The sequence below is a fragment of the Schistocerca gregaria genome, chromosome 4 (assembly GCF_023897955.1).
Source record: "Schistocerca gregaria isolate iqSchGreg1 chromosome 4, iqSchGreg1.2, whole genome shotgun sequence".
In the NCBI taxonomy this organism is placed as follows: domain Eukaryota; kingdom Metazoa; phylum Arthropoda; class Insecta; order Orthoptera; family Acrididae; genus Schistocerca; species Schistocerca gregaria.
In genome coordinates this window covers 765,462,615-765,476,242 of record NC_064923.1, presented here as the reverse complement: position 1 = coordinate 765,476,242, position 13,628 = coordinate 765,462,615, and the positions used below count along the sequence as shown (strand labels likewise).

Here is a 13,628-nt window from a genome sequence, read left to right as displayed (position 1 = left end):
CCACACTAGACGGTGCGACAGCGCGCCGCGCCGCTGCCGTTTGTCGTCTGTTAAGACGCCTTTTTCTGACGAACGTGTGGAGGTACCTAACTGAAATTAACGGCAAATACTACGGTCTAGGGTCCCTTGGCGGTGTATAAAAAATTAAGGTTCTTAGTAAACGCAAACTCTCTTATAGAAACGTAAATGTGATCTGTCTGTATACGTAACTACGTTTGTACGCAATCCTCAGCGACCGAGTCCTGTTCGCACTCGTCCGATTTTATTTCACCTCCTTTGACTGACACGGTATGCTTTCCACATCGCTTTCGCAGGTGCGTCGAGTCAAATAAGTCAACTGACCGAAATTAGATCGTAAAAGTCAGTTACGCGGTATCGTTTTTCCTTCGGCGATACTCGTAAGTATGTGTTGTGTAGTTTAAAGAGAGGCGGTAGCTTCCGACAGGAAGTGAGCCACCTGATGGCGTAGGCGCGTGTCGTTATAAGTTAGAGGAGTTTTTTCTGCGGCATTTAAATGGGCGGAGGTAAACAGCGGCGAGGATTTAAACACGGCGTATGTAGGCCGCGCGCGGACAAAAAGCGTAAACACAGGAAGGAGGAAGAGAGGCGGGCTCGGCTCACCAGTGCCTGGCGATGGTGAGCCTCGGCAGCGCCGTGTGCAGGCGGCGGCCGTCGCGGAACCACAGCGGGGCCGCGGGCTGCAGCACAGTCTGGTGCTGCGGCTGCAGCTGCTGGTGGTGGTGGGAGCACTCGAGGCGCACCGTGTCTCCCAGCTGCACGCTCACCGCCGCGTGCTCCGACCCTGCAACACAGGCGACCGAGCTGGCTGCAGGACGCACTTCTAGCTGCCGGAAGAGGAAATAAATAAAAAAATACCGTGAAGCGACTAGTACTGGAACCGCTGTGAGGAGCACGGCCAGTTTTATGTAGGGAAAGTAGCATTTTCTGCTTGGAGGACATGCTCGAACGAGTTCCACAAGATTCAATAACGAAGCAGTTTCTTCTTGACATTTCCTGTCTACAGGGCGAGGTATTTAAAACTGTTCTTGGAAATAACTGGAAAACCAAAACTGGCTCTGAGCACTATGCGACTTCTGAGCTCATCAGTCGCCTAGAACCTAGAACTAATTAAACCTAACTAACCTAAGGACATCACACACATCCAGGCCCGAGGCAGGATTCGAACCTGCGACCGTAGCGGTCGCACGGTTCCAGACTGCAGCGCCTAGAGCCGCACGGCCACTCTGGCCGGCCTGGAAAACCGCAAATCGGATTGAACACTTTGTAATAAAAATAGTTTGTCTCTACGGAGGACATATAATGACACCGAACCTGAATCCCCCACCCCCCTCATGCCCCACCACCAGGAGGGCGGAAGGGGGAGTGATCTTTGAAATCGTAAATAGTAATCCTCAAGCCCCGACAGTAGATGACATTCCGTTAGAACTACTGATAGCCTTGGGAGAGCCAGCCATGACCAAACTCTTCGATCTGGTGGGCAAGATGTATCAGACAGGCGAAATACCCTCAGACTTCAAGAAGAATATAATAATTCTAATCCCAAAGAAAGCAGGTGTTGGCAGATGTGAAAATTACCGAACTATCAGTTTAATAAGCCACGGCTGCAAAATACTAACATGTATTCTTTACAGACGAATGGAGAAGCTGATAGAAGCCGACCTCGGGGAAGATCAGTTTGGATTCCGTAGAAATGTTGGAATACGTGAGGCAATACCGACCGTACAGCTTGTCATAGAAGATAGCTTAACGAAAGACAAGCCTACGTTTCTAGCATTTGTAGACTTAGATAAAGCTGTTGACAATGTTGACTGGAATACTCTCTTTTAAATTCTGAAGCTGGCAGGGGTCAAATACAGAGACCGAAAGGCTGTCTACAATTTGTACAGAAACCAAATCGCAGTTATAAGAGTCGAGGGGCACGAAAGGGGAGCAATGGTTGAGAAGGGAGAGAGACAACGTTGTAGCCTATCCCCGATATTATTCAATCCCTGTATTGATCAAGCGGTAAAGGAAACAAAAGAAAAATTCGGAGCAGGTATTAAAATTCATGGAGAAGAAATAAAAACTTAGAGGTTTGCCCATGACATTGTAATTCTGTCAGAGACAGCAAAGGGCTTGGAAGAACAGTTGAAGAAAATGGACAATGTCTTGAAAGGAGGATAAAAAATGGTTCAGATGGCTCTGAGCACTATGGGACTTAATTTCTGAGGTCACCAGTCCCCTAGAACTTAGAAATACTTAAAACTAACTAAGCTAAGGACATCACACACATACATGGCCGAGGCAGGATTCGAACCTGCGACCGTAGCGGTCGCTTAGTTCCAGACTGTAGCGCCTAGAACCGCTCGGCCACTGCGGCCGGCGAAAGGAGAATATAAGATGAACATCAACAAAAGCAAAACAAGAATAATGGAATGTAGTAGAATTAAATCAGGTGATGCTGAGGGAATTAGATTAGGAAATGAGACACTTAAAGTAGTAAAGGAGTTTTGCTATTTGGGGAGCAAAATAACTGATGATGGTCGAGGTAGAGAGGATATAAAATGTAGACTGGTAATGGGAAGGAAAGCGTTTCTGAAGAAGAGAAATTTTTTAACATGGAGTATAGATTTAAGTGTCAGGAAGACTTTTCTGAAAGTATTTGTATGGAGTGTAGCCATGTATGGAAGTGAAACATGGACGATAAATAGAAGTTTTCAAAATGTGGTGCTACAGAATAATGCTGAAGATTGGATCGGATTCGGATTCTTCTGGAGAAAGTACGTAACTTTTGTATGTTTAGCAGAGACCGTCATAACCTGGTGCCCGGGAGCGTGAATGCCAATTAGTAAACTGCAGTGACGCAGTGAAATCTAGCAGGCAGTCGCCTATACGCGGAGGGCCAACTGTCCTTTGGGTAGCCATCCACGTACATTGATTAAATATTTATTTTATTTATTTCTCAAGTGAAGACCTGCTGCCTGTTGTTATATAGCAGGTCGTACATTAGTTGTTTTTGCATGTTATAATACAAATTCAGTTTTATTACTAGTACATTTTGTTGTTGAAAATTTTACAAAAGGATAAAATGAAAAAACAACAAATAAACAAAATATGTATTAAGCAGAAATGTATATACATAGTTTTGGTTAAACTTGTTGCTAACTTAGGCAATAGTTTGTGGTTGTATTTTAAATTGAAATTAAAAGTGTATTTGATGAAAGAAACAAGAGATAGCAATGTGTTTAGATATGCTACTGCTCATGTTGTGACATGGTATGGTGAGGCTGCAGCGTGAAGTGAGGTGAACAGCTGGTGCATCAGTCCGCCATTCAGGAGCCGGCCTGAAAGAGGTGGTGGTAGCGGCGGCGGAGTCGGCGGGGGTGCTTCTCGTGCCATTGAGGAGGCGGAGGCGGCGTCGCGGCGCACTGCCAGGGCACTCCCTCACCGCCCACGCCTCGACAAGCAGATGTCCGGGACGCTTTAAGAGGACTCATATATATGAATCCGCGGCCACCGATCGTGTCGCAAGCGCTCGCCGTACGACGACCTCGCACCCTATGGTGTTCAGCGGAAGCCTCCGAGAGCCGCCCCACTCCGCTCGCGTTCCTCGTGGGCTGAGTAAGGGCAACTTGTCGGGGAGGCGACAGAATAACAGCGAGTATATCGTGTGGGTAGGCGACCAGACAAAGAGACGGTGACAGTTTGAAACCCGTGCTGGGCCGGGGACACGGCGCTCACCGCCCGCGGTGTTTTTTCTGCCATTTCAGCCTGTACGCCAAGTACGTTTTAATTACCGTTTCGGAAAAACTGGGGCTATTTAGTAAGTTCATAGTTTGTTTGCAGGAAAACACCTGCAGTTGTGGTACCCACTGAAATCTTTGCGCCAAAGTAGCGTGGCGAGGCGCTAGAGGCACCAAAGCAAAACGCCACAGCCCAGGTGTACCTCAGCTGCAGATATTTGCCTGCAAACAAACAGTCAATTAATTTCATTTTTTCCAAGAAGGTAATTAAAAATTTACGATTACCCTCGTGTGCGCTGCTAACGGACCATGTGCAACGCCTACGGCGTACTACGAGCTCCATTTAGCTTCCCTTGCAAAGTCTGCTAGACCAACATCTCTGCGATTGAGGATGCAGTGGATGCAAGTTGCATACGTTGCCTTTCACGACAGCTCCGATTACCTCCTGGCTTGTCGGCCTCATTCAGCTGAAACCACATTACATCATTTATCATGTTCTATTATGTAGCCCCTTGCTATTGTTAACGCCGTTGCCCATTGCTAGTCGGAGGCCAACTCTGACAACGAGGACAAGGAATGTTACACACGAAATACGAGATCAATTTGTTTATGTATTTTGTAAACTGTTTCATGGTTGATTACTGCTTGTCCATCACATATCGTAGATATGGCATGCATCTCCTCACGGAAAGGATCGCAATGTTGTTTGTGAACCTTTGCGTATCACTGTAGAAATGCGACTCGCTGAAAGTGTACTTTGTATGACCAGCTACTGCACAAGCCAAAATACTCTGATGCCGACTATATCCGTAAATAAAGCAGTACGCTACCTCCAGGTGGACTGTCCTTTATATTAAACGATTACAACTGCGTCCAATGATTTTCCATGTGACTCCGTAGAACGAGAACAGCGAATTTTTCTACGTTTTTTCATACATTGACTAGAAGAAGGAGTTGGTTGGTAGGGCATATTCTGAGGCATCGAGGGATCACCAGTTTTGTATTGGAGGGCAGCGTGGAGGGTAAAAATCGTAGAGTGAGGCCAAGGGACGAGTACACTAAACAGATTCAGAAGGATGTAGGTTGCAGTAGGTACTGGGAGATGAAGAAGCTTGCACAGGATAGAGTAGCATGGAGAGCTGCATCAAACCAGTCTTTGGACTGTAGACAAAAACAATAACAACCTCCTCATTGACTATGCCTAGGCTCAGCTGACAGTATTTGCACCTAATGTTAATCATCTTAAGGCATTTACGGATTTTGCACAGCTTCCTGATTATCCTACACAAATGTGTCACTCGCGAACTGTTTATAGTTTTGTGAAATGATCACACTTTGCGGTTTCGTCTCTGATCTCTGCTTTTCTTCAGTACTGGCCAGTTTCAGCAATTTGCTGTTTCCCAGCGTTAGCTGTACTGTTTGCGTAGGAGGCAGTGTGGTATCCAGCCACTAGCACACGACGGACAACGTAAAACTTACGACAAATAGTCAAGCGTGCTTGTCGTCAATTTTAAGTTTTCCCGCCGTATGCTGATGGCTGGGTACATAATTTACTTGTACTCGTGCATACCGCTTCATTCCGGAACCGCGCTGCTGCTGCGGTCGCGGGTTCGAATCCTGCCTCGGGCATGGATGTGTGTGATGTCCTTAGGTTAGTTAGCTTTAAGTAGTTCTAAGGTATAGGGGACTGATGACCTCAGATGTTAAGTCCCATAGTGGTTAGAGCCATTTTTTCGTGCGCATCAGCTGCCCCTAGAAAATCGATCAATATCTCAAATTGGCCGACAGTGGCAATAAGTGATAATTGCAGTCGAAAGCAGATCATGTTCTCATTTAATAAATTTTGTACCGTTGCAGCAGCCGGAAGGAAAGTGACACTACAGTTTTCGAAGGACTAGCAGCAACGCTAAGAACATCCTCTGAGCTTTGGACTTGTATTCAGCAAGAATGCATTCAACTGGTTTTAGATGTCCATTGGTTTTCTTGAAGCACATCAAACGAATGCCGGGTAGGTGTCTCGTAGATATCATTTACCCCCTCCGTCTGAATCAGTGATCTGTGTGCCACGAAAAGGCCGTGGATAAGGCGTCTACTTCTAGGTTTGCTTTTGCAGTTTCTGAACTGTGCAGAATCTGCGGTTACCAAGGGAGCGCCAAGTCCGTCTGCAACGCCGCAGCTACTTGGCAAGAGTACTGATGGGATATTCCTAGGAAGTCTTCTCCAGGAGTGCAATTATCGAAAGAAGATAGCGAATTCCGAGGACGCCGACGCAGGCCCCCTCACGGCCGGACTCCAGACGCGCAGCGCAGAGGGCGGACGCGCCGGCTGGAGCGCAGCTCGGGCGCGCTGCCAGCCGGATTCTTCCTCTAATTCTGTCGCCGCTCGCCGGCCACAGGTGTCCCGCCGGCGGCTCCGGAACTGCGAGCGCGAGCAGTCGCCCCGCGCGCGGAACCGCCAGCAGGCCAGAGACTGGGCTCTCGAATTTTACCGCCAGACAGGGTGCCACGGTCGTTGAGTACCACAGTACTCGGTGTCGTGTTACGAGGTACTTCCAGGGCCAAATGAGACTGTGGTCCGAGGAACTGTATCCCCCAATCTTTTGAAAGTAAGTTCATTGTGGTCTCCGGACACTATCACGTCAGTCAGCATCCGATATACGATATTCTAGAAATTACTGAACAACTCCCCCCCCCCCCCCCCCCCACCTCTCCACACATGCACGCACGCACAGACACACACACACACACACACACACACACACACACACACACACGTGTACCCTAAAATTCAATCGATACGACCTAATTCTGAGACTGGAATCTAACTATTTTAATTTAATTCAGTCGTAATTTGACCAGTAACTAACAAGTTAAATATACATTGATACAGAGTGTTTTAAACGTGCGCCGGCCCCGCATCGAATTCGCCCGGCGGATTAACGACGAGGGCCGATGTGTCGGCCAGCCTGGATGTGGTTTTTAGGCGGTTTTCCACATCCCGCTAGGTGAATACCGGACTGTTCCCCATGTTCCGCCTCGGTTACACGGCTCGCAGACATCTGAACACGTTCGCACTATTCTATGGACTACGCTCGACGCAGGCAGTTGGGATACACTAATTCCGTCCCAGGCTGTACGTGGTGGCGGCAATAAGGGCATCCGGCCACCCTTTAAACTTTAATATGCCAAATCCGATTAACGATCGCTGACCCCGCGTAGCTGTGGGACAAGGCTCAAGCGACAGAATAGACAGAGTGTTTTAAACGTAGTGTGCCATAGGACCAAAACTGCAGCAGAAAACTTTCAGAGCTGGAAGCATGGACAAAGCAAGAGAAAAATGTCAAGTAAACATGTGTTCTAAAGCACATATCTTAAGAGCTACGAGCACTTTTCATCATCGATACTGTAAAACAAATCTTTTCTACTGACACCTCTTTGCTTTCCATATTTTCAAAGGTGGTGATATTGACCGAAACAAAAAAAACAGAGTCGAATAAACAAGAACTTTAAAGTGAATACCTTAAGAGCTGTGAGCTCCTGTTCAGTAGATGAGATGTTTCACAGTAGCGAACATCAGCAAGAGCTCATAACTCTTAAGGAATGCGTTATAAAGCCCATGTTAACTAGATATTTTTCTTGTTTTTGTGCATACTACCAGCTCTCAAGTTTGTAGATGGTTCACCCTGTTTGTTATATGCTACGTGACTTTTTGTTCACCCTGTTTGTTGTACGGGACATGACTTTCTGATCAGCGTGTATATGGACGCACCATTTGTTACACGAAGCTTCTTATTTGTAATAGATATTTGTTGTCCACGAAGCACTAGGCATTGCAGTAAATTAGTTACCGCACGTCGTAGCAGAGGGCAACGAGCCGAAAATTACGAGATTGGCGTCCCCCTCCGCCCAACGAACACTGAGCGGTGTCTCAATTCGCTGTGGACTACAGAAGTGCAATCTCAACCTTCCATCGATAAACAGGAGGCCACGCATTGTAGTTACGTACTTTATATTGAAAGTGCCAGTGGAGTGCCACGGTTATGCAGAGGTGTTCTGCACTATACCTATATAACGTCTTCCCCTATGTTGGCGCGATAGATGATATCCGTGATTTCATAAAGCTTAGATTGGCCACCGCACATGTCGGAGAGTATCTGTGTAAGGAACATGGTCTTCCGTCTCTGGTCCATGGTGGATAACACTCGTGCCAAGAAAGTCGGAAATTTAATTTCGTCTGCTACCATAGTCCCCTTTCACCCATTATACGATAACTTCCTTGTTGGGACGATATAGTTCTTCTGTGTGTCCTATTATCTGGTACACCAAGTACTTGTTTGTATTACTGACTGCACGATTACGTATGAAAAGCAACACTAACCGCGATTCTGCCAGAGTAACGGTTGTGTGTTCACAAAGCCGTCGCAGGTACGAGAAAAGGGCCAGTTTCGCGAGGCTAGAATTGAGGATACCCACCCAAGTTGTCAAGACGCATTATGGACAAATTGTTTTTCCTCGCCACGTAGGAAACAATGCGGCTGCCTTACGGTCGTCTAAGTACAGCATAAAAAAGTCTCAGCGGAACTTCAACGCTTCTGATGAAAACATGTAAAACAATATTTTAATTTGACTCTGCCGAAACTTTCTGTGGGGGTGCACTAGAAAAGCAGCGATGATGTCGCCTTATGGTAGCAGAAATACCACTTGGAATTAAATAAATCTTTACTGGTGTTATGAGAGTAACGACATAAAATGATATGCAACGCATTTAGACGGGTGCTATGAGGAGGATATTGGATATTACCTTCTGTCGAGTCATTAGTCGTGAAACGTCTGGGTTTCCGGCGAAATACTAAAGTACTGCGATTAGATATACTCAGCAGATTGTATGTTGTGAAAACAGATGTACGTGGCTCTGTTCAGTGCAGTGTTTGTGTGGTTGTGGGTGAGTACGTAAAGAAACATGGTAAACAAGGGTGGCGACTCAGATAACATAAAGGGGGAAGTCTATTTATGTCCCATCTAATTCACGTATCATCACAGTTTAGGGATTAAGGTTCCATCGGCGCCGAAGACATTAAGACAATTTGAGATTTGACAGTGGTGGGAAAGGAAATCAGCCTTCTTCTTGTTTGAGAAACCATTTACAAATGGTTTAAACAAAGTGCTGAACAAAAATGTAGTGATAAATGGACGATGATCTCGGTTACGTTTCAACAGACATCACACGTGCTCTGTCCATGAGATATAGCAACGATTTGGAACTGAATTGTGAAAATAGGTTCAAACTTTTTACAATATCTGGATTCCATATACACTACTGGCCATTAAAATTTCCACACCACGAAGATGACTTGCTACAGACGCGAAATTTAACCGACACGAAGATGATGCTGTGATATGCAAATGATTAGCTTTTCAGAGCATTCACACAAGGTTGGCGCCGCTGGCGACACCTACAACGTGCTGACATACACAAATAGCAGTTGACCGGCGTTGCCTGGTGAAACGTTGTTGTGATGGCTCGTGTAAGATGGAGAAATTCCGTACCATCACGTTACCGACTTTGATAAAGTTCGGATTGTAGCCTATTAAGATTGCGGTTTATCGTATCGCGACATTGCTACTCGCATTGGTCGAGATGCGATGACTGTTAGCATAATATGGAATCGGTGTGTTCAGCAGGGTAATACGGATCGCCAACGGCCTCATATCACTAGCAGTCGAAATGACAGGCATCTTACCAGCACGGCTGTAACGGATTGTGCAGCCACGTCTGGATCCCTGAGTCAACAGATGGGGACGTTTGCAAGACAACAACCACCTGCACGAACAGATCGATGACGTTTGTAGCAGCATGGACCATCAGCTTGGAGACCATGGGTGCGGTTACCCTTGACGCGGACAGGAGCGCCTGCGATGGTGTACTCGACGACGAACCTGGGTGCACGAATGGCAAAACGTCATTTTTTCGGATGTATCCAGGATTTGTTTACAGCATCATGATGGTCGCATCCGTGTTTGAGGACATCGCGGTGAACGCACATTGGAAGCGTGTATTCGTCATCGCCATACTGGCGCATAACCCGGCGTGATGGTATGGGGTGCCATTGGTTACACGTCTTGGTCACCTCTTGTTCGCACTTTGAACAGTGGACGTCACGTTTCAGATTTGTTGCGACCCGTGGCTCTACCTTTCATTCGATCGCTGCGAAACCCTACATTTCAGCAGGATAATGCACGACCGCATGTTGCAGGTGCTGTACTGGCCTTTCTGGATACAGAAAATGTTCGACTGCTGCCCTGGCCAGCACATTCTCCATATCTCTGACCAATTGGAAACGTCTGGTCAATGGTGGCCGAGCAACTGGCTCGTCGCAATACGCCAGTCGCTATTCTTGATGAACTGTGGTATCGTGTTGGAGCTGCATGGGCAGGCGTACCTGTACACGCCATCCAAGCTGTGTTTGACTCAATGCCCAGGCGTATGAAGGCCGTTATTACGGCCAGAGGTGGTTGTTCTGGGTACTGATTTCTCAGGATCAATGCACCCAAATTGCGTGAAAAGGTAATGACATGTCAGTTCCAGTACAATATATTTGTCCAATGGCTACCCGTTTATGATCTGCATTTATTCTTGGTGTAGCAGTTTTAATGGCCTGATTAGGGAGTACGTCGATTGCGCCCAGGATCAGCGGCCCGCCGTCCACTGTGTGTGACTGGAGGTGACGTCACGCGTTCCTGGGCGCCCCGTCAGTGTGAGGAAGGGCGGCCGCGACGGCCGACCCCGCGGCTATTCCTGGCGGCCGCGGCGCCGCATCTGGCCGGCCTTTAGGCCAGGTGCCGCCCGTTCTCAGGCGTGTTTACTCACCGGCGCAGACACAGCCGGCGAGTAGTTTCACGCTACTACCGCTTCTGAGCGCGCGGCCGTTGTTTTCAGTTCATAAAATGTAGCATCGCCATGCTGAGGTCACGCGTTGTCAAAAGATCTTCGCATATAAGATACGGAGGGGTGTTCAATGAGTAAGGCAACACTTTTTTTCTCAGCCAATTCTGGGGTCGAAAAACTTGTAATTTTCGTTACGCCGTACTTAAACATTTCCGCGTCATCACATGTACACTTCAGTGACGCCCCGGAAGATGGCAGCGTCTTGAAATTGGCGTTTGCATCTGACGTATGTTCCGAGTAGAGAGCAGCCATTCAATATCTTTCGGCAGAAAACCAAACCATCACAAATATTTACAGCCGTTTACAGAAACACTACAGACACCGGTCAGTTGATAAATGCACGGTAACTTGCTGGGTAGCTTCCATGGAACCAGCGGGAGCTATAGAGGAGAAAATTGTAAGGGAAGACAGACTGGAATACATCCAACAAATAATTGAGGACGTATGTCTCCTAGTGATACTCTGAGATGAAAAGATAGCCAAAGGAGGGGAATTCGTGGTGGGCCGTATCAAACCAGTCAGGAGACTGATGACTCAGAAAACGTTGCTTGGCGAAGCGTTTGTTATCAACAGCACAAGGAGAAGGAACTCTGTCTGACCCAGAGAGGAAGAATGTACGTACAGAAGCTGTGTTACGTAATTTAGCGCGCCCTGCGGTGCCAGGCAGTACTATTAGTAGTCATCTTTATGTAGGCATTCTGCGGTCGAGAGGCGATGTATATAGTGTGTTAGTGGTTCAAATGGTTCAAATGGCTCTGAGCACTATGGGACTTAACATCTGAGGTCATCAGTCCCCTAGAACGTAGAACTACTTAAACCTATCTAACCTAAGGACATCACACACATCCATGCCCGAAGCAGGATTCGAACCTACGACCCTAGCGGTCGTGCGGTTCCAGACTGGAGCGCCTAGAACCGTTCGGCCACTGCAGACGGCTTCAACAGAGGATGTCGCTGATATTGGAACAATGTTAAACAGACGTATTGCTTCCTGCTCTGCATCATTTGACTAATCAACTTTAGAACAAACTTAAGATTGTAGCATACATACCAAAAAGGACTAAGAAGGGGTACTGAAGCATACAAGGAAGGGAAGTACGCGTTGTCACAGGTCGCATCTCAGGGATACTGAAGGAACTGATCTGGCAAACGCCTGAAGACAGGGGCAAACTTTTCCGCGGAAACCTACTTACCAAGTTTCAAGAACCACCTTTATGTGAGGAACCGAGAAATATGCTACAATGTTCTACGTATCGGTCCCATAGGGACCGTAAAGTGAAGATTAAACTACCTACGGTGGGCATAGAGGCACTTAAAGCCTCGTTCTTCACACGCTTCGTACACAGATGGAAGGGGAAGAAGCTGTCATAACTGGTACAATCGCCTGCACTTCATAGTGGTGAACAGATTATGGGTATATACGTACACGGTTGTCATATAGGAGGGAAAGTAACAAAACTGATTTACAGTATATTCAGAGGTTTGGTAATCCATTATCACATATGTGACAACGAAAGAACGAGGGGAATGAAACCTCTGATCCTACACTAGACTTTCACAGCTGAGTAATTGAAAGAATCCATATAATGTGCACAGCAACGACATACTTAAGCAGCGAAGTGCCAGGATTATTCATCTTTTAGAAAGAGGAAATCGATGTAATTGAACGTATGGGGTGACGATTATACGACACGAAGGTGCACATTAACCAATATGTTTGCACTTTGGCGGAATCTATTAACAGATTAGAAAGACATTCTTTCTTTTCGAAGCTACAAGCTTGGAGAAAGCGAACAAGTGCAGTTTGATTAATAGTTGGTTCCAGGACACTGCGTTCCATTATCAGTTGCAGCGGCATGCTGCAAGTGGTCAATAAAAGCCTGAGGTTCACGGAGGTCGCGAAGAAACGAATGAGAGCTTTGCGGAGGCGGTTAACCGTCTATACGTCGCGAGTAACAGCTGTGGGACTACGTGGTAGGGCATGGTCGGCCTGCAGATATCAGATGCAGAGCTGCGAAAATTAATGATCGCATTGTGAGATCGTACCTGCAGCACATTTAATGTGATATCCGCCAGTAAGTCTGTCAATCAGGTCAACGAGTCTGCAGCCAGTGGGTGTTTCCTTTTGCATTGTCTCGTTGCCGAGCAATGCAAAGCAGTAACAAACCAAACAGTAAACGCAAAAGTGTTCTCTTGACGCTTTCGTAGCTTTGGCCGGCGCGGCATATCGAGAGTAGCTCCATCTAGTAGCCGAAAACAATAAACGAGCGCCACAGTACTAGGGAGAGGTAGGTCTCGTGTGGACTTGTTGCTTGTCACCGTCGACTCTGAAACTCCTTATGTTCTCTTCTTTGATGATCTCCAATCTATTCCCTTCTTCTTCTTCTTCTTCTTCTTCTTCTTCATTTTCTTTCCCCTCCTACTTCAAACGCCCTTCCTGATTTTGTTTTCGTTCGCTGTGAAACTGTATTTGCGAAGGAAACGGCTGCCGTACCATAGGTATACTTCGAGCGATGGACATGCTCAGTGTGCTGGAGATGGGAAACAACACTTCTGAGCTGCCAAAACTAGTAGTGTATGTGCGTAACGCCGCCTTCAGTATTCCTCAATTCCTCCTTATCCGCCAGCTATCTTCCTCTGTAGTGAATCTCCGGCCGCCGTCCCAAAGACACTGTCGTGACGGCTGCAGGTGAGTGGTGTGGCAGGAGTAACACCCTGGGAGTGCTGGTGGCTCGCTAGGTGCTGAGCAGCGTTGCGTCTGGTCGCGGGTCTCCACACAGAGACGCCTGCAGCAGCAGCAGCGGCGGCGGCCCTTTGTGTGGACTGCCCGCCCGGCCGCCGCCTCGTTTCGCGTCGCGCTAATGCGCTGTTCATCAGCTGCTGGCGGCGGCCCAGCGCTATTGTCCCGCGGCCGGCTCCACGCCCACCTGCTGCTCCTAG

General features: G+C 47.4%; 1 protein-coding gene across 3 annotated transcripts in view; it reads right to left on the bottom strand.

Moving 5' to 3' along the window:
• The window catches only part of LOC126365929 (fibroblast growth factor receptor 3-like), a 380,938-nt gene that overhangs the window by 61,541 nt on the left and 305,769 nt on the right, over positions 1–13,628 (bottom strand). For all 3 annotated transcript variants that reach the window (XM_050008694.1, XM_050008693.1, XM_050008695.1), the window contains exon 3: positions 622–802. In XM_050008694.1, coding sequence (XP_049864651.1) covers positions 622–802 — 181 coding nt within the window. The remainder of the gene's footprint in view (positions 1–621; positions 803–13,628) is intronic.